The sequence below is a fragment of the Macaca mulatta genome, chromosome 2 (genome assembly GCF_049350105.2).
Source record: "Macaca mulatta isolate MMU2019108-1 chromosome 2, T2T-MMU8v2.0, whole genome shotgun sequence".
Lineage (NCBI taxonomy): Eukaryota > Metazoa > Chordata > Mammalia > Primates > Cercopithecidae > Macaca > Macaca mulatta.
Window position 1 is genome coordinate 174,530,262 of NC_133407.1, and position 18,341 is coordinate 174,548,602.

The window sequence follows — 18,341 nt, forward strand, 5'->3', positions numbered from 1 at the left end:
TTTTATAATGGCTTTCTTTTGGGTGAAGGACATCTTTTTGTAACAATAACATTTTAGTACTTTTTTTTGTTAATTACAAAATTTAAAGCTTACTGGACTCAAGAGACTTTTAATCAGCCTCTGTGTTTGAAACTCTAAAATATGGGGATATATTCTGTGTGTGTCTGTGTGTGTGTGTGTGTGTATGTGTGTGTGTTTTAAAAATACATTTTAAGCTAAAGTGTTGTCCTGTGTCCTGAGGTGTTTGGAGACTCCGAGACATTGCAGATGATGCTTTCTTTTGTATAGAAGAGCAGATGTGTTTTTGATAAATGAGGCTCTCTTGCTTCTGTTACCTGTTTACTGAATATAGAAAGAAAATTGCATACTGAATATTCCCTTAATGCTGTGATAAGGTTGCTGATTGAAATATCTGCATCAGGAAATTAGAAGCAAGCTTGGGAGCCTTAAGCTAGTGTGATTCCACCCTCAGATAACTATGCAACCTCCAAAATGTTGTAAATACTGAAGGCTGACTGGAGCATTATGTTACCGAGGACTTGGCATTGGAGGGTACAGGAGAGAGTGACCTGAGGCCATTTTTGAGGTTATTTAAGGAGCAGGCTTCAGCAGAAAGATTCCCCAGAAAAATACAGATTGGTGACGCACGCAAGGGCTTCCTGCCAATTCCTTTGCCTGCAGATGGAGCCTTATGGCCTTTTAGTAGGCAAGGATTTTGATCAGTATTCTTCAGAAATATTTTGTCTTTAAGTAATACAATTTTAATGAAAAATCCTCGGGGGAAAAAACTCACTTGAAAACATGCTTATAAAGTAATATTAAAAGGTCAAAGTTTATTTCAGTGATAGACACTAACACCCTTAAGTTTTTATTTTATTAGAAGTGGACAGGATATTTTGGCAAAAGTGTTTTTAACCCCGGCTTCATAATGGAGGGTATCTAGTTCCAAATCTTGACCGTGCTGAGAGAGTTGTTTCTAGAGTAACTTCTTAATTCATTAGATGTCTGGAACTGGAGAACGTTTGTCTGCAAGTATCTTAAAGCTTTTACATTGATTACACACCTGGTTTAACTTTTTGTTTTCTCTTTGTTTCTTCATCAGCACCACTCACAGTTTCCTTTTTGGAGCACTGGCTGAATTGCTGGACAATGCAAGGTAAGGTTCAGCTGTGAACAACACTTATTGAGGGAATTTCATGACCAAACTCTTGTCTAGTTACATGGAAAGATAAAAAGATCATGTCATGTTTTCCCATCTGGAATGTTTTGTGACTTGATTTCCTACAAAATCAAGGTATTCTAGGGAAAAGCATCGTTGAGAGAAAGAATTATTCACCTTTATTTAATTTTTATTTATGATCAAACTTGAAGTCTGTTTTTATGTTAATAACCATTTAATAGTACATATTCATTTAGATATTTTTGAATTGTATGTCAGTGTATACTTGTCTTGAGAATTTACACATGGATTTGGGCATTTATTGAAGTCTGCATTGAAGCAAATTGTATGGTTAAGAAAATAGCTGACTTGTTGATCTCTTACTATGTATCAGACATACATAAACACTTTATATATGAGCATTATGTCATGCATCCTTACATCTACACTCTGAGATGGGAGTTAATATCCTAGTTCTACATATGTGGAAATTGATGCATAGAGAGATTAGATAATTTATTCAAAGTCACATAATTCATATTTGGCAGAGCTGGCATTCAAATTTTGGCTGTCTGGCTGCAGAACCTCACTACCACATTTTACTGTCTCCAATAAAGGTATTAATGATTAAGGAACCCCTTAGACAATTTAAGTTCTACTCAGTAGTGTATTTGTGGGAGCTTGTGAGGGGATAATTTTTTTTAAGTTAAATTGAATAAAGCATTTGACATGTTTTATATTGGTATTCCCTATAACAGAAGATTTTTCCTACTTTTTCCTTAGAAAGCAAAATCCATCCAGGAGGTAATATGCAGTTGTTAGATCAAGGTTCTCAGTAGAAGCTTAAATTCCCTGCCATTGGTTGATAACAGTATTTTAGCTTTTTTGTATTTGTTTCCCGTTTTTTGCCTTAGATGGGAGATGCCCCGTCTGAGAGTGTGACCACAAAGTGTAGTCAATTAACTAGCCATCCAGAATTTCCTGCCCTGCACTAGGTGGAAAGTCGTCATCTCCTCCTTTTAGGAAACTCTGTCTGTTGAGCTAGTGGAATCATAAAAAGGGAGGGAAGCGGAGAAAAAGAATAAAGTCTGTTGTTCAGAGCCATGAGCTCAGCTTGGAAGGAGCTAATAAGGATGAAGCCAAGACAGATGAACACTTCTGATTAGTTTCCCTAAAGGAGCTTAGGGTTGCTACTGTTTCTTCTGCTCAAAGCTTGGAAGCAAGGCTCTTCCTATGTCATCGGTCCTGCCTCCTACTGAATGGCCCACTTTCAGCAACTTGACATCTGAAAGTCTGAAAGAACACATTTGTCGATTTTTCCAACTGTCTTTTCTCCTTTGAAGTTGTTTATTTCAGTCATTCAACAAAGGAGGACAAGTAAAATCAGAACGTAGAAGAAGTAGAACAATGGAAACGGTTTCTTAGTAGAGGGTGATTGGGAAAGAAAGATTGACTTCAGACATGTGATCCATCAACCGATTCTTAGAGCAGCATTTGTAAGCTGGCAGCCCCTTGACCAGGTCCAGCCTGTCTTATGTGTGTTTGGCTCATAGTGAAAGTTTGCACAGTGTTTATAAAGAAAAGGAAGGGAGAAAAAAGGAATTATTTATAAGGTTTAAGATATTGGAGATACCAAATAAAAACTTTGGGCCCTCCACCTTCCTTGAAAGATTAGGAGAAGTAGCAATCTCAAGGCCACATTCCTCCACGGGATCAGGGGCTGGAGGTGAGTAGCAGGTGCTCTCGTGGGACCAGCCTGTGCCTTCAGCTTTGCCTCCAGTTTTCCCCTGTGGACAACCTCAACCCTTCAGTCTCTCGTTCTTCATGGACGTTTGAGTTTTCCACCACTGCTTAGATGCTAGTGTTTGACATCAGAAGAAGCTATTTAGCAGACTTAAGATACTCGGTTGGTCTTATGAAGGAGAGTCCCCATGTTACTCTAAGAAATTCTTTTATATCATTGTATTCATTATTTTAATGATTTCCTGTAGTTTTAAAAATTAGAACTGAAAGATATTAAAAGAATATTGTAGAGAGAGGAGAAGAATATGTGGTGATATAGGAAGGATTTGTTAGGGCCCGCTTCCTCATACAAGAGCTCTTCAGAGAGGAAGTGTCCTGGGCTAAAGAACAATGATTATTATAAAATGTCTTTATGATAAAGGTGAATTATTTTATGCCTTTATCTGTGGAAGTGCTGCATAAAAAACCTCTCTTTAAAAACTTCCATTTCAATACATTGGCATTTATTAAGCATTTATTGTGTACATGGTACTTTGTGTAATGCATGATTATATAATGGAGATATTGATACCTATGTGTTACGGAACTATGGTAAGGATTGGAAGAGAATTTTCAAAAATACATCATTCAGTGCTTACTTGATACATGGGAGGTGCTCAAGAAATGGCAGTGGTGACTCCAGAGTGCCTATATAGGGAGGACTGAGAAGCAGCAATTGGCTAGAGGAAGGAGCTATATGGGACTAACTTCTAGGCCTGTGGAGCACGAGCAGTGTACCTACTCAGATTTGTTTGGGGTAGTTTTGGGTTTAGAACTGATGGAACTTTTGAGAGACGCTCAGGTTTCCCCACCTGAGTTACGTAGTTGCTGTTGTTGCACTGAGCTTCCTTTTAGACTCCTCCCTGCCTTAACTTACCTTCTTACTCATCAGCTAAGTCTTCCTTGCCTATGTCTTCTTCCTTTCTGTCACATCCTCGGTATTGAAGCCGGAGTCTTCTGGCCCTTTCTCCTTTCCTATTAAAAGTTTTACTTTTAAAAATAATTGTAAAAAAATACAAAAAAAAATCTGTGAATTTTAGAAAATGGAGATTTTTTTTTTTTTTTTAAATCTTCATAACCTAGAAGAGAGGTCAGCATCCTTTTCTGTAAAAGACCAGATGGTCAGTATTTTCACCTCTGTGGAATATGGGGTCTCCTTTGAAACTACTCAACTCGGCCATTGTAGTGCTGAGGCAACTTTAGATACTATGTAATGAATGGGCATGATTGTGTTCCAATAACACTTTATTTACAAGCAGTTGATGGGCCATTTTGGTCCATGGCTGTAGTTTTCCAATCTCTAACATAGAGAAAACTCCTATTAGCATTTTGGTTTCTTTCCTCCCATGTATGTTCTTTAAAACGTCTTCTTATAGTATACTATTGCCTAGTAATTTGATTTTTCTTTATTTTGGAACTCAAATATGAAAAACATTCCATGACTTCTGGATTATTTGCCAGCCAGCTTTTTTTGTTGTTTTTTTAAAAAAATTATATCCATTTTGTTAGTTTTTTTGTGTAATTTCCACTAAATTCCATCTCTTCTTTCACATTTCTGAACTGCAGTCTTTTTCATATTCTCAAATTATGACTAATCGTAGGTCTTATGATATAATAGCACAGTGAAACATGTTAGAAATTGATTTTGAAGCAGTTTAAGTGGATTTTTGTATTGCTTGATATCTGACAGTAGGTTATACCTTATGTAAGCAATCCATTTTATCTTGAAGCAATAATATGTTTATATTGTTTCCAGAGATGCAGGGGCTGAAAGGCTTGATGTCTTTTCAGGTGAGCAGATTTGCTTTTTTCTTTTATATTCTTCTGATGAAAAGCCTGTAGTTATTTGCTTGTATTTCATTTCATGAGATAAAACCACATTCTATAGCATTTTAATGTAATCTAAGTGCTTTGTGGGTACAGTGACCCTGTGGGGAGCCAGGGTGAGGAAAGTATACTCTGAGAGTCAAATTGTGTGCTGCAGGACCCATTTGCAAAATTAGGTCTTCCAGAGTTTTGTGAATGTATCAGAGTGATTTGGAACACTCAATTCGCCTGCCATGAGAAACAGTTTTATTTTTAAAAAGCATACTAAGTTAGTGGTTATTCATAATTAAGCATACATCATTCCCAACTGATTAGTTTTAAAGTGTGTACGTGAATGTGCGGTATGAGGGCTAGAAAATCTGTTTTCTTTGCTGACTTTATTCGTAGTCATCCAGTATTTTTGCACTCATTAGTTATCTCATTAGACTATGATGCTAATGAAGTTAGGTTCTGTGATCCAGCTCTGTAGTTAACACTACCTAGAGAAATGCCCAGGTAGTCGCGCTGCATCCCTATCACTTTTCTGTCAGCTGTTCTGCAATATTGGCTACTGGTCACGGGTGAGAGGATATGCTCCATGATCTAAATCCATATCTCTGTTTAAAAAGCACCTCAGTTAACTGAGTGTTCTGAGCCAGAGGAGTGCTTATGCTTCATGAGGAAGATAGACGTGGACCTCTTGAGATAACTGAGGAAACAATAAATGACGCTCTTCATTTCCTTCTCCTCTCCAGGTCCTGAAAAACTTGAGAAATAAAAAAAGAGTCAGCCTTTATTGCTGATAAATGTTAGGCTGGAGTATGTAGCTTAATGTGAGAGAGCAAATGGACTTGCAGATCAGACCCCGGAATCACGCAGACTCACCCGCCCAGTGGAGTTGGGCTTCCTCTGAAACTTGTCTGCCCTGGGACAAGGGGTCAGGACTCATGCTGTCTGCAGGCAGCTTTCTCCCAGGAGGAAAATGCAGGGTGCGAACTGAGCCTCCCAGTTTATTCTTCCCTAAGTGACCAGTAGGTGAGTGAGCTCACCTCCACAGGGAAAAAGTGAGTGAAGGCACAGAATAGGGCCTTTCTAGTGAGAAAAAGTCATCTTCCCTTCCATATCCAATTATATAGAGTAAACTAGGATGAACACTCTTGCCTAGGAGAGACTCAAAGTATGGTGGGAACACAGAGAAAGAAGAAATTATGCCTCCTATTAAGGGGCTAGAGCTTGAAATATGGATGTGATTTTTGTCAGATACTCCAGGAAGAAAAGAATATTCCTGTCTAGATAATAATTATGAGAAAACAAATGGATGTAGGCTAGTTCACAGATTCATTAATTTATTCAGTAATAATTTATTGTCTACTATTGTAGGTGCTGGGGATAGTGCACTGAGCAAAATGTTGAGGTCTGTGTTCCCCTGGAACATGTATCCTAATGGGGAGAGAGAGATACAGCACAGAAATGAACAAATACATAGTGTACCAGGCAACGATAAGTGCTAAAAGGGAAAAACATAAAGCAGGATAAGAAAACAGAAAGCCATGGAAGGGGTATACAGTTTTTCATGGGGTGGTCTAAGAAGGTTTCTTTAAATAGCTAACGTACCAGCAAAGACCGGAATGATGTGAGGGAGGGAGCCACACAGATACCTGGTGAAGAAGCCCTCAGGGAACAATGCTGAGGCTCGCTCGACTCACACTGAGTGTCAGAACCAAATGAATGAGCGTCTTCAATACCATACTAAGGTTTTTTCTGCAGTCAGTGGACCACTGAAGAACTTTGAGCAGTGTCAGTTTTCTAAGTAGACATGTGCTCTTTTCTTTTTTCAAAGAAGGATACTCATTCCAGAAATACCTTACAAGAGAGTCTGGAGAAGTATGAAAGCAAGGATAGCAGGGAGATATGGCTATGGGAATTACCTAGGCAAGATTTCATGAGAATTATAATAGGGCAATAGTACTAGCAATGGAGGAGGAGGAACAGATGTAAGCTGCATTTCCTTCAGAGCACACACACAATTGATGCAGGGATGAGAAGACTTATCCATAGTCACAAAACACAACAAATGTAATCAGAATCCATGCATTATATTTTTTGGAGTTTGTGACTGGAGACCTAAGTACTCAGCATCATCATAAACAAACAAAATAAGATCTTGACCAAGTTGAGATTAAAGTGGCACTTCTTCTTCTTCTTCTTTTTTTTTTTTTTTTTTGAAATGGTGTCTCACTCTGTTGCCCAGGGAGTGCAGTGGCACCATCTCAGCTCATTGCAACCTCCGCTTCCCAGGTTCAAGCAATTCTCCTGCCTCAGCCTTTCGAGTAGCTGGGATTACAGGCCCACACCCGGCCAGTTTGTGTATTTTTAGTAGAGATGGAGTTTCATCATGTTGGCCAGGCTGGTCTCAAACTCTTGACCTCAAGTGATTCCCTCTGCCTCAGCCTCCCAGAGTGCTGGGTTTACAGGCGTGAGCCACCACGCCTGGCTTGGCTGGCACTTACTTCTTTTTTGTGTTTATGTATATTTGGCAAAAAACTGAACTTATAGTTCAGTTTGGCTTAAAATTACCTATTCATGTTTTTATTGATTTACCTATTCATTTTTTATTGAGGCAAGCCATCATATGGCTATCAATCTGGCAAACTGATTTTCTTAAAAAAAATGGATAAAAAAGGCAGGGACAATGCTTATGCATCAATACATAGAATTATTCTGGGGATACAAAGTTAATCTAAGATTGGACTAGTTTTCAAATTATTTACTGTGGTCTTGAATTCTTGTCAATCTTAAATTTCTGTCAAGTAATTTGAAGGCTATAAAATTCAAATGAAATATGTTTCACTATGGTGTTTTATACGTTTGTGTGTATTAGTTCCAGTAAACATGGATATACATTCAGTACTTTTTTTTAGTGCTTACTAAATGCTGGGCACTGGGCTAGGTGCTGGGTTTACTCTCTTAAGGAACTGGCATTTTAGTGTGGAGCCCATGAAAAATGCAGTATGTAGCTGTACTTTGGTGGGTAGAGGGCCCATAGCTTTCCTCATATCTCCGAGGGTACTGTGTTCCAAAAAAGTGTAGGAACCATTGGTCCAAAAGACAAACAGATATATGAACAGGTATTTTAATATACTACAAAGGTGGGAAAACAGAGATAAAGGCGACATTAATTATGGGCACTAATGACATGGAAGGATTAGGAAAGGCTTCCTAAAAGAAGTCTGATACGAACTAACTGAAAGAGAAAATAGGCATTCACCTGGTGAGTGAAGCATGGAAAGGGTGGAAGGGCATTATGTGCAGCAACTGGAATATGGAGACAATGTAGAAAAAAATGTTTGAGATGTTAAAAGATTTGTTCAAGGGGAGTATTTGTGCAGGAGTGGAAGGTGGCAGTATGGGCAGGTGAGGGGAAGACAAGAAATGAGCTTGGAGAGTTATCCAGAGGGCCAGGTCATGGAGGACAAACAGGATTTATTACGTGGTTGGATTTTATCCTGAGAGCAGTGGGAAGCCATGGAGAGGTTTTAAGCAGGAGAGCAGTGAAATACACAACTGATGGAAGACTGGCTGCACCCTATGACTGCAGGGAGAGCAAGAAGTTAGGGAGCTGTTGTGATCCAGAAAAGAGATGGTGGTTTCCTGAACCAGACAGTATACTGGGGATAGAGAAAGTGGTCAAATGGGAATCATTAAGGCAGTGAAATCGAGAGGACCAGATAGTTGCCCATGTGTGGGAAGAGGAGATGGAGAACTTGATGATGATCCTGAGGTTTTGATTTGGACAACTGAAGCTTAGGGGCAGGGTGATGCCATTTACTGAACAGGAGACAAGAAGGAGGAGAAAGTCTAACATGGGAGGAGGTGTCTGTTTTGTTTTGGACATACGTAATTAACAGGTGATAAAATATACCTGAAATTCATAGTTTTAAGGAATTGAAATAAACAAGGCCAGGTTTCAGAGTGGATAATGGGGAGTATTAAATTTTGAGGCTGTACTTGCTTGTCTCCAATTCCTAATATGGATTTACAAAAAAGGGAAGTACTGTAGTATATGTCTGCTAGGAATCTTTGGTCTTTCCCAGCCATTTACTGAAGGAATACCCTTCTTTCTGCAAGCTCCTTTCAGGAGAAATATTTACAAAGAAGTGCAAATCAGCTGTGGCGGCTGTGCAGAGCTGCCTGAGGCTAAACCTGGTTTCCAGTCAGGTGGTTCCCAATCCTGGATGAACATTAGAATAATCGAGGGAGATTTTACAAGAAAATACCAATTTCTGAACCCTATCCAAGACCAATTACATTAGAATATCTCTAGTTGATTTCAATGTGCAACCAAGATTGAGAGCTACTGCCTTATGCAGAGAACTCAGCAGAGTTGGATTCCCCTCATTGAACAGTGAGGAAATATCAGCCTCAGAGGGAGGACTAAACAGAACAAATACCTTAAAGGGGGAGAGGAGGAATGTCCTGACACAGAAGTTGAGGTAAGCAGACCAGAGGACTAGGTAGAGAGAAGGAACTGGGAAAATGAAATGGTAGGCCAGATCCTAAACGTTTACAGACAAAGAAGTAAATTAGAGAGAGAAGGGGGAATTAGAAGTGGGCATATCACCATGAAATTATAAACCCAGAAAGATTAAGTACGTTTTATAAGTATGTATTCATGGGCTATCTTGAAACTTATTCACTTTTTAAAATATTAATTCTAGGTGGCCTTTTTTTTTTTTGGAGACAGGGTCTCTCTCTGTTGCCCAGGCTGGAGTGCAGTGGCGTGATCAAAGCTCACTGCAAACTTGAAGTATAGGCTCAAGTGATCCTCCTGTTCCTGCCTCCCGAGTAGCCAAGACTACAGGCATGTGCCACCATGCCTGGCTATTTTTTTTGAGATGGAGTCTCGCCCTGTCACTCAGGCTGGAGTACAGTGGTGCAATCTTGGCTCACTGCAACCTCTGCCTCCCGGGTTCAAGTGATTCTCCTGCCTCAGCCTCCAGAGTAGCTGGGACTACAGGCACGTGCCACCATCCCCAGCTAATTTTTATATTTTTAGTAGAGGCGGGGTTTCACCATGTTGGCCAGGATGGTCTCAATCTCTTGACCTTGTGATCCGCCCACCTCGGCCTCCCAAAATGCTGGGATTACAGGCATGAGCCACTGTGCCCAGCCTATTTTTTTTTTATTTTTAATTTTTAGTGGCCGTGAGGTCTCACTATGTTGGCCAGGCTGGTCTTGAACTCCTGGGCTCAAGCCATCCTCCGTCCTTGGCCTCCCAAAGTGCTGGGATTGCAGGCGTGAGCTGCCACATCCAGTCTCTAAGTGACTTTTGAACAGAGAAGTTGACTTAATAAATGTGCTGGAAATGAATCTATGGGGATAGAAAGCATATCAGTGATTGCTTGAGGGTAAGGTGAAGGTGATGGGACAGGAAAGAGTCCTAAGGGAGGGTTTACAAAGGGTCAGAAGGAAACATTTGAGGTGTGGATATGTTCGCTGCTGTGATTGTGGTTATGATTTCATGCATGTGTGTGTTAAAATTTGTCAAATTGTGTACTTTAAACATGTGTAGTTTATTATGCATAAATTATTCCTTTATAACACTGTCATTTAAGAAAGAGAAATGTCCTAGAACTCATATGTCCAACTACTGAAATTATTTTCAGGGCCCGTTTACAAACTGGGCACTAAAATTAGTCTCATTAGTTTTAGTTGCACCTTTAACTTTATTTATTTATTTATTTAAGAGTCCAAGTCTTACTACCTTGGGCAGGCTGGTTTTGAGCCCCTGGCCTCAAGTGATCCTCTTGCCTTGGCCTCCCAAAGTTCTGGGATTACAGGCATGAGTCACCACACCCAGCCTACCTCCAACATTTTTGTAAACCAAAGATTTATATTATGTCATTTAATGATATCTTTAAATCATCAAAATTGATTTCAAATAACGTAGCCATTTTCAAAGATTATAAATGCGTCTTCAAGAGGTAAATATTTGTTCCCAGGAAGAAACACTCACAAATGGCTCTTATGGGAATTAACTACTTAGAAGGGAGCCTGATGGATTTAATAAGAATGGCCTAGATTTATTTTATAATTGTGCCTTGGTGGAAGGGCACAAAGGTTGGTCAGTTTGAGCGAAGGATCCTGGGGTCACTTCACCATCTACCTTTTTTCCTCCCCACAGAGAGGAAATGCCTGACATTTAAAGGACTAGTCCAGTTCCAGAGCAGAACATGTCCTGCTGTATACATAATTTTTTCACATGTAGATGTTTTATGTTAATTTAAAGCCTTTATGTTGCATGATTGTTTTTTCCCTGCAGTTTCTTGTAAAGCTGTAGCCAAGACTCCACTCTGGGCTCCGTCTTTGTGCCATAACTCTGTCACTCTGTGGCTGCATTGGAGGAAGACGAGTCATTATTCTAGCAGCATGACTTTCTGACTAACAAATTAGCCCGATATTTATTAGTAATAACTGCTTTTTTCTTACAGTGGATAATGAAAACCTGCAGGGGGGCTTCATGCTGTGTTTCCTGGATGATGGATGTGGCATGAGCCCTGGTAAGTTAATTATCTAGATACCTAACTGGCTGTTAAAGGAAACAGTCTGAAAACCTACAAAATAAATAAAAATCAATTGAGCTATCTATGCAAAAACAGGTATGGAGCTATTAAGGGAAATAAGCCCCAGACTTTTTGTTGAACTTTTTAAGTATCCCAGCTGGCAGAGTAAATCTATTGTAACCATCTTAACCAAGACAAAAAGTAAATGTATGTAAATATTGTCAGAAAAATGAAAGGCAAATGTTACTGATTGTAGGAAATAAGCATCTGGGAATGAATGGAAAACAAATAGTCACTGAATGAACTCTGAGATTGTTTTTAGCTCACCCTTTAGGCATTGCTTGGGAGATCCCCAGGCCGTTTCCTGTGCCTTTAGGCTATTTTTAATTTTGCTTACCCTTGAGGTAGAGGTTACCTCTCCTTGCTTTTAGCCTTGTTTTTTCCTCTGCATTTTGGAAAATTTAGTTGCTTCAAATGAATGTTCCCATCATAAGGAATACATCTACAATATATTTCATGACTTATCTTTGTGTATTCAAGGTTAGCACAAAGCTAGCGCATTGTGGGCACACAGTGTCTGTGTGCTGTGAAATTGAAATGTGATTCCATCTGAGGGCGTTGGGCTGTTTTAGATTTATTGTTTTCCTGAAATCTTTAAACACGGTGTGTTCCACAAACTAGGGTTTTTGACCACTAGATTTTAAAAATGGTGAGAGTTTTCAAGTAATATGGAACTGCCGTGGTCTGTTCCACAACCGAGGAAAGGATGCGTCAATATGCTCAGATATTGATTTGCTGTTAGAAGCTGAGAATATGAGACATGGCAAATATGTGATTTCGGCTCTGAAGTTTCCCCTTGGTCTGAATAGTTGAAGAGTATTTATTAGCAAGTTTAGAAAGACTATTTCACCCAGTTTTGTTTTGACTTCGGATAATTTTGATTTTTCCAGGTCATTTTGATTAAAAGTATTCTTGGTCTTTTAGTGTTTAACTAAAGGAGAAGGGAGAGTTTGTAACAACAACAACAACAACAACAAAAACCCGTGCTGAAAAAAGTGATTTTTCTCTTCTAGCCTGAATGTTAAGTGCCTGTTTTTGAATTCCTAAAATAAATGACAGAATATATGTGATATATTCTAAGGGAATTCCTTATGAAAAGAAGCAACTCTTTTTATATGGGTCATGAAAAAAATGTTAGAAACACAGACAAATGATGAATATTCAGACCTTCAGAAGGAACTCACACTTCAGTTACATAGTAGCATCAAGTAGTAATAAAGTAGAAGGAAGATGACTAAAAGTAGAATCTATCCCTTGTTCAAAGGGAGCTACATCAATCTGGACCCATAGAAAATGACTACAGTACTTTCTGGGTTTTTAAAAAATTATCTAGTCTTGCCCCTTTATAGTCCATTCCCCACACAGCATCCTGAGTGATTTTCTTTCTTTTAATGTACATTTTATCATATTATTTTCCTGTTGAAAACCCTCAGTGGTTTTCTATTACTTAATACAATTTGTACTCTCAGCATCTCTTCCAAGGGCCTTACATTATTTGGCTCTATGCATCTCTTTGGCCTTTTCTTGTTCTTCCCACTTCCTCGCTTAGAACATTCCACCCACACATGGCTGGCCCCTGATCATTTGAATCCATCTCATGTTAACTATCTGGCAGTGGGCTTCCCTGATCATTCTGTTTGCAGGCCACATTCCTGTTAATTCTCTATCCCTTTATCCTGGTTTTGTTTTCTTCACTTAATACTCTCAGTCAGAAATGATCTTGTTTATTAGTTTACTTTCAGTCTGTTTCTCCTACCACAACATAATGTTGTCCAAGGCAGGAGCCATGCCTGGCCTGTTCAGTGGTTTATTCACATGCTCAGAACCTGGTAACCATGCATGTGAGTTCATGTAGTGTGTAATGAACACATAGGATTTGGTTCAGAGCTATACTATGTCTGTATCAAGACTTACAACTTTGGGTTATAATCCTAGCTGTACCGTCTATCAGCTCTGTGACCTTGGGCAGGTTTTTAAAACTCCTTAGACTTACATTTGCTCATCTGTGACATGCAGGTCATAATAATAATAATACTTTTCTTGTTTTGTTATAAATATTAAATAAACTGTGCATGTAAGTTTACAACGTAGTACCTAGCACATACTAAACAATCAATAAGAACTAGCTAATATTGTCATTATGGATATCCTCACCTAATGCCTAACCCCTCATAGGAACACATCATAGAAGGTCCAGTTAGTTTCAGAGAAGCAGAGTGTATGGTGGCTTCTACACACCTCATACCATGTGCCACTGAACTATAGCATGTCTGTACCCAGACTGACACAGGGTCCTCAGGACAGTTCTTCAGCATGTATTCAGGTAGGCCAACAAGAAGAACATTCTTGGTCCTGGAGGTTGCTATTAATATATTCTGGAGTCCAAAGGATTACTGTGTAGAATTCCAGAACACGTGGAGAGGTCAGGAGAATGACTTGGAACGTCTGAAATGATTAGCCTTCTTTCCCAGGTGGTATCAGAGCAGAGGCCATCCTGCCCCTCTTAGTCTCACACGGGCCTGGTTAAGGGTTAAATTTGTGGGGAAATTACTAGTGGTACAAATAATTACAACACTTATAATTTGGTAACACCCACCGAGTGCCAAGTTTTGTGTTCAGGATTTCACAAATACGTCATCTCATTTAATTTGTTTCATTTATCTTCATCAGCAACGCTGTGATATATTAAGTAGTTCCCTCTTCCAGAACATGGAAATTAAGGCTCAGACTTTTTTTTTATTATTATTATACTTTAAGTTCTAGGGTACATGTGCATAACGTGCAGGTTTGTTACATATGTATACTTGTGCCATGTTGGCGTGCTGCACCCATCAACTCGTCAGCACCCATCACCTCGTCATTCATGGGGAGGGGGGAGGGGGGAGGGGGGAGGGATTGCATAAGGCTCAGACTTTTAAACTCTACCTAAGGCCACATGGTTAGGTCTGTCTCATCTCTTTCAGTATACAGTTGTTTCTCGGTATCTGTAGGATGTTGATTCCAGGACCTTTCTAGGATACCAAAAGCTGTGGAAAGAAAATGGCACGGTATTTCCATATAACCTATATGCATCCTCCTGTATACTTTAAATCTTCTCCAGATTCCTTATAATACCCAATGCAGTGTAAATGCTGTTAAATAGTTGTTAAACTTTATTGTTTAGAGAATAATGACCAAAAAAAAAAAAAAGTCTGTACATGGTCAGTCCAGATGCAACTTATTTTTTTCTGAATATTTTCAGTCCGAGAGTAGTTGAGTCCGTGAATGTGGAGCCCACAGTACCTTGGGCTGACTGTAATACCATTAGGACCCTTGTCAGAGACTATGCGTCCTGATGAAAATCCTTGTGTCTGGGCTGACCCGAGAGCTAGGGATTTGCCCTGATGTTCTGAGGAATGTGAGATCCTGACAACTGGGCCTCAGGCCAGTGTCAAAGAGTCTTCCTAACCACCTTAAAAGTCACTGTCAATTACAGAGGAAGCTTCAGACATCATTTACTTTGGACGATCCAAAAAACGGCTGTCAACCTTGAAGTTCATAGGGCAATACGGCAATGGTCTTAAAAGGTGAGAATCTTTTTTTCCCTTAAAACATGTATTATTGATACTGGGAACACTGTTTATAAAGCAGTTTACACAGAATGATGCAGGCATGTAAAGCTTTAAAAAGAATATAAACTTGAGGCAGGGGTGACCTACTTTGTGTTATAATCTCCATATACAAAACTGACTTTTTTTTTTTTGAGGCAGATTCTCACTCTGTCACCCAGGCTGGAGTGCAGTGGCATGATCTCGGCTCACTGCAACCTCCACTTCCCTGGTTTAAGCGATTCTCCTGCCTCAGCCTACTGAGCAGCTGGGACTACAGGCGTGAGCCACCATGCCCAGCTTATTTTTGTATTTTTGTAGAGACAGGGTTTCACCATGTTGGCCAGGCTGGTCTCGAACTCCTGACCTCAAGTAATCAGCCCGTCTCAGCCTCCCAAAGTGCTGGGATTACAGGCATGAGTCACCATGCCCAGCCCGTAACTGACTTTTATCTTTACAGCATTTTAAGTTAATTCTCCCAAATAATAAGATAAATCCTCTTTCAGAGATCCCTGAAGCAGTACCCCTGGACTTTAGGGCTTTGTTGCATCTCTATGTTCTGTTGTTTCTCAAAGCATATTTTAACCTAGGTGCTGTGTCTGCAGCTCATTTTTTTAGTGTGCTGCATTGAAAGTTGAGGACATGAGGCTCACTTGTACGGCTCCTGCCTGAGACAGATGATTGTTCTTTCAAGCCCTGAATGGACCCTTTCCCCAGCAGCCAAATCGCAAGCGAAAGTGTGGAGCTGGCTTAGTTCAAATTCTTCTGCTTTACTTTGAAAAAAAAGAAATTATACCCTCTCGATGACGGGTCAGCAGAACAGTGTTGGAAAGAACATCCTATTACAGTACACAGTGGTAACAGCCTACCTGTTTCTTCCTTTTTAGTATTTGAGATGTAAAACATGATGTTCTTCATTTTCAATACAGTGGGTCCATGAGAATTGGAAAAGACTTTATTCTTTTTACGAAGAAGGAAGAAACGATGACCTGTGTGTTTTTTTCTCAGACGTTCTGTGAAGAAGAAAGTCTTAGTGAGGTAAGAGTTGAGGTTTTCCTTCTGTTCCCATAGCAATGATGTTGCTTTCATTTACTCTCTTAGGAGGTGAAATCTTGTCGTGGGTTCTTTCTGATATGATTTAGAAACTTAGGAATATGTTTGGGAAATGGAGAGAAGGTATCAAGACGTTCTGGGGACATCAAAGGCCTGTCCTCTTAACCCTTTCCTGAGAACTTCATTTTCATTATCCATGTGCTCAAATCTCCCAAAAGAAGAGGCTCCCTTAGACATGATGAGCTTTTTAGAAGAAACCTGAAAAATCTTTCCAACATATGGGCCGTAAATGGATTATCATTTTAAAAATAAATAAAATATTGGAGTCAAAGACTTGGAATACAAAATGTAAAGAAATTGAATGCAAAGTAGACTTAAAACTGTAACTCTGGTGACCATAATTTCAACTCCATTTGCTGATCCAGAGGCATTTGCTGCCCCTGGATCCATTTGCAGAACCAGTGCCTGAGTTTTATTAGTATGACTATCAGTTATAATTCAGTACAACAAATACGTGTTGAGGAACTGCTCTCTGCCTGGTACTGGATAGACTCTATGAAGGTAGAAAAGAAGCAGAAGATCATGTGGCCATCTAAGAGTCTTCAGCTTTATCACAAAATAAGGTAGACGCATATGAATTGGATAAAAAAGTGAGGGTATTTAAAAAGAATGCTCCTCAATGAGTCTGTGTGGCTGCTGTTACCAGATTATCAAAAGCAATGATATGGATGGAGAGATTAGAGGGCCTCGAGTGGCCAATGAGGGTTTTATGGAGAGAGGACAACTTGCAGCTGGATAAGCTGGTACTGGACAGTAATGGCCCCAACAAGTCTCAGACCTGGAGATGCATATGGAGTTGGGATGGATGGTGTAGGACTATGAGACTGCCAGTGGGTGGGGCTGGGTGACAGGAGCAGTCTGCAGGTAAAAAGGAGTAAGCCGTGTGGGAACCTGACATGAGAAAAAGTGATGCTTTAAGCATTTATGTTGCATGTTATGTGTGTAAAGGGCATGGAAGATTGGGCTAACCCTTATTTATAGCTTTCTTAAAATGGGCCATTCCCTTTTTTTAAAAAAAAACTAACAACAGCAACCACTTCCCGTTTCTACTTCCACAGAGACAACCTCTTGCAACAATATTAACAAGTTCTAGCTGGGCATGGTGGAGTGCATCTGTAGTCCCCGCTACTTGGGAGGCTGAAGAGGGAGGATCACTTGAGCTCAGTAGTTTGATCCCAGCCTGAGCAACATAGTGAGATCCTGTCTCAAAAAAATAAAATAAGTGGCCTATTCTTTTGATATTTACCCGCGTATCTCTAAATAGCATGCTTGTATTGCTACTTCCTGATTTTATCTAGGCATTATCTATTAACCTCCCACTATAAGAGAGGATTTACCTACCTTTTTCTCTGCTTCTATCATATAATCACAGTCTTATCATCCCCCACCCTCAACATAGGTTTATTGTAATTTTAGTTATGACAGTATTCAGTATTTACTTTATAAGGCTTTATAAACACTGTTCAACTTATACCAAGTCATTGACTATTATTTTTCCTTTTCATGTACAACTATTTCCCCTAAGATTAATAATTGACTTCTTAGTTTTTTATGTGTATTACTATCACTGAATATTTGCTTGGTTTTCTGTGTTCACATCACTCTGTTAACCCCAGTCTCAAAGTGCTGTCCTCTCAGTTCCATTGTCCTGATAAAGTCTGCTTGGGGCTTTCTCCTGTGCTACAGCTCACACTCCTGCTTCCATGGCGGTGTTCAGCTGCCATCCTGGGATCGCCCTTGCCATCGTCTTGGTGATTCCCTTCCCCTCTCTTCTGTGTCATCTCTGAGATCCTAGATACCATGTCTTCTTCCGTAGCTTGCTCTCTCTTCTTGGTACAGCATGTTCTCCAGTGACTTCGTGAGCAAGGGAACATAGAGGGCAAAATATCTGGAGACCTCATATGCATTAAAAGGTTTTTATTCTACCCTAACACTTAATGGTAGTTGGGCTTGATATTATTTCTAGGTTGGAATTTATTTTCCTTCAGGGTTTCAAAGGTTTTGCTTCATTATCTAATTTCTAGTGTTGTTATTGAGAAGTCTCAAGCCATTTAATTACTTAATCTTATATGTGACCCATTCTTTTTTTTGTTTTTTGTTTTTTTGTGTGTTTGTTTTTTGCCTTTACTCTTTGAAGGTCAAAAGAATCTTCTTTGTCCCAGTATGCTGATTTCAATATCTTGCCTTTGCGTGGCCTATTTACATCAATTGTGCTGGTCACTTGTTGGGTCTTTTTGATTTGGAAACTCATATTCTTCAATTCCGGGATAA

The 18,341-nt window shown here is 39.6% G+C and overlaps 1 protein-coding gene across 1 annotated transcript in view; it reads left to right on the forward strand.

Annotated features, from left to right (window-relative positions):
- MORC1 (MORC family CW-type zinc finger 1) overlaps positions 1–18,341 on the forward strand; it is a 161,077-nt gene that overhangs the window by 2,612 nt on the left and 140,124 nt on the right. Inside the window, exons 2-6 of the mRNA XM_028844635.2 lie at positions 1,103–1,156; positions 4,698–4,732; positions 11,239–11,307; positions 14,846–14,936; positions 15,887–15,995. Of these exons, the coding sequence (XP_028700468.2) occupies positions 1,103–1,156; positions 4,698–4,732; positions 11,239–11,307; positions 14,846–14,936; positions 15,887–15,995 (358 nt within the window). The remainder of the gene's footprint in view (positions 1–1,102; positions 1,157–4,697; positions 4,733–11,238; positions 11,308–14,845; positions 14,937–15,886; positions 15,996–18,341) is intronic.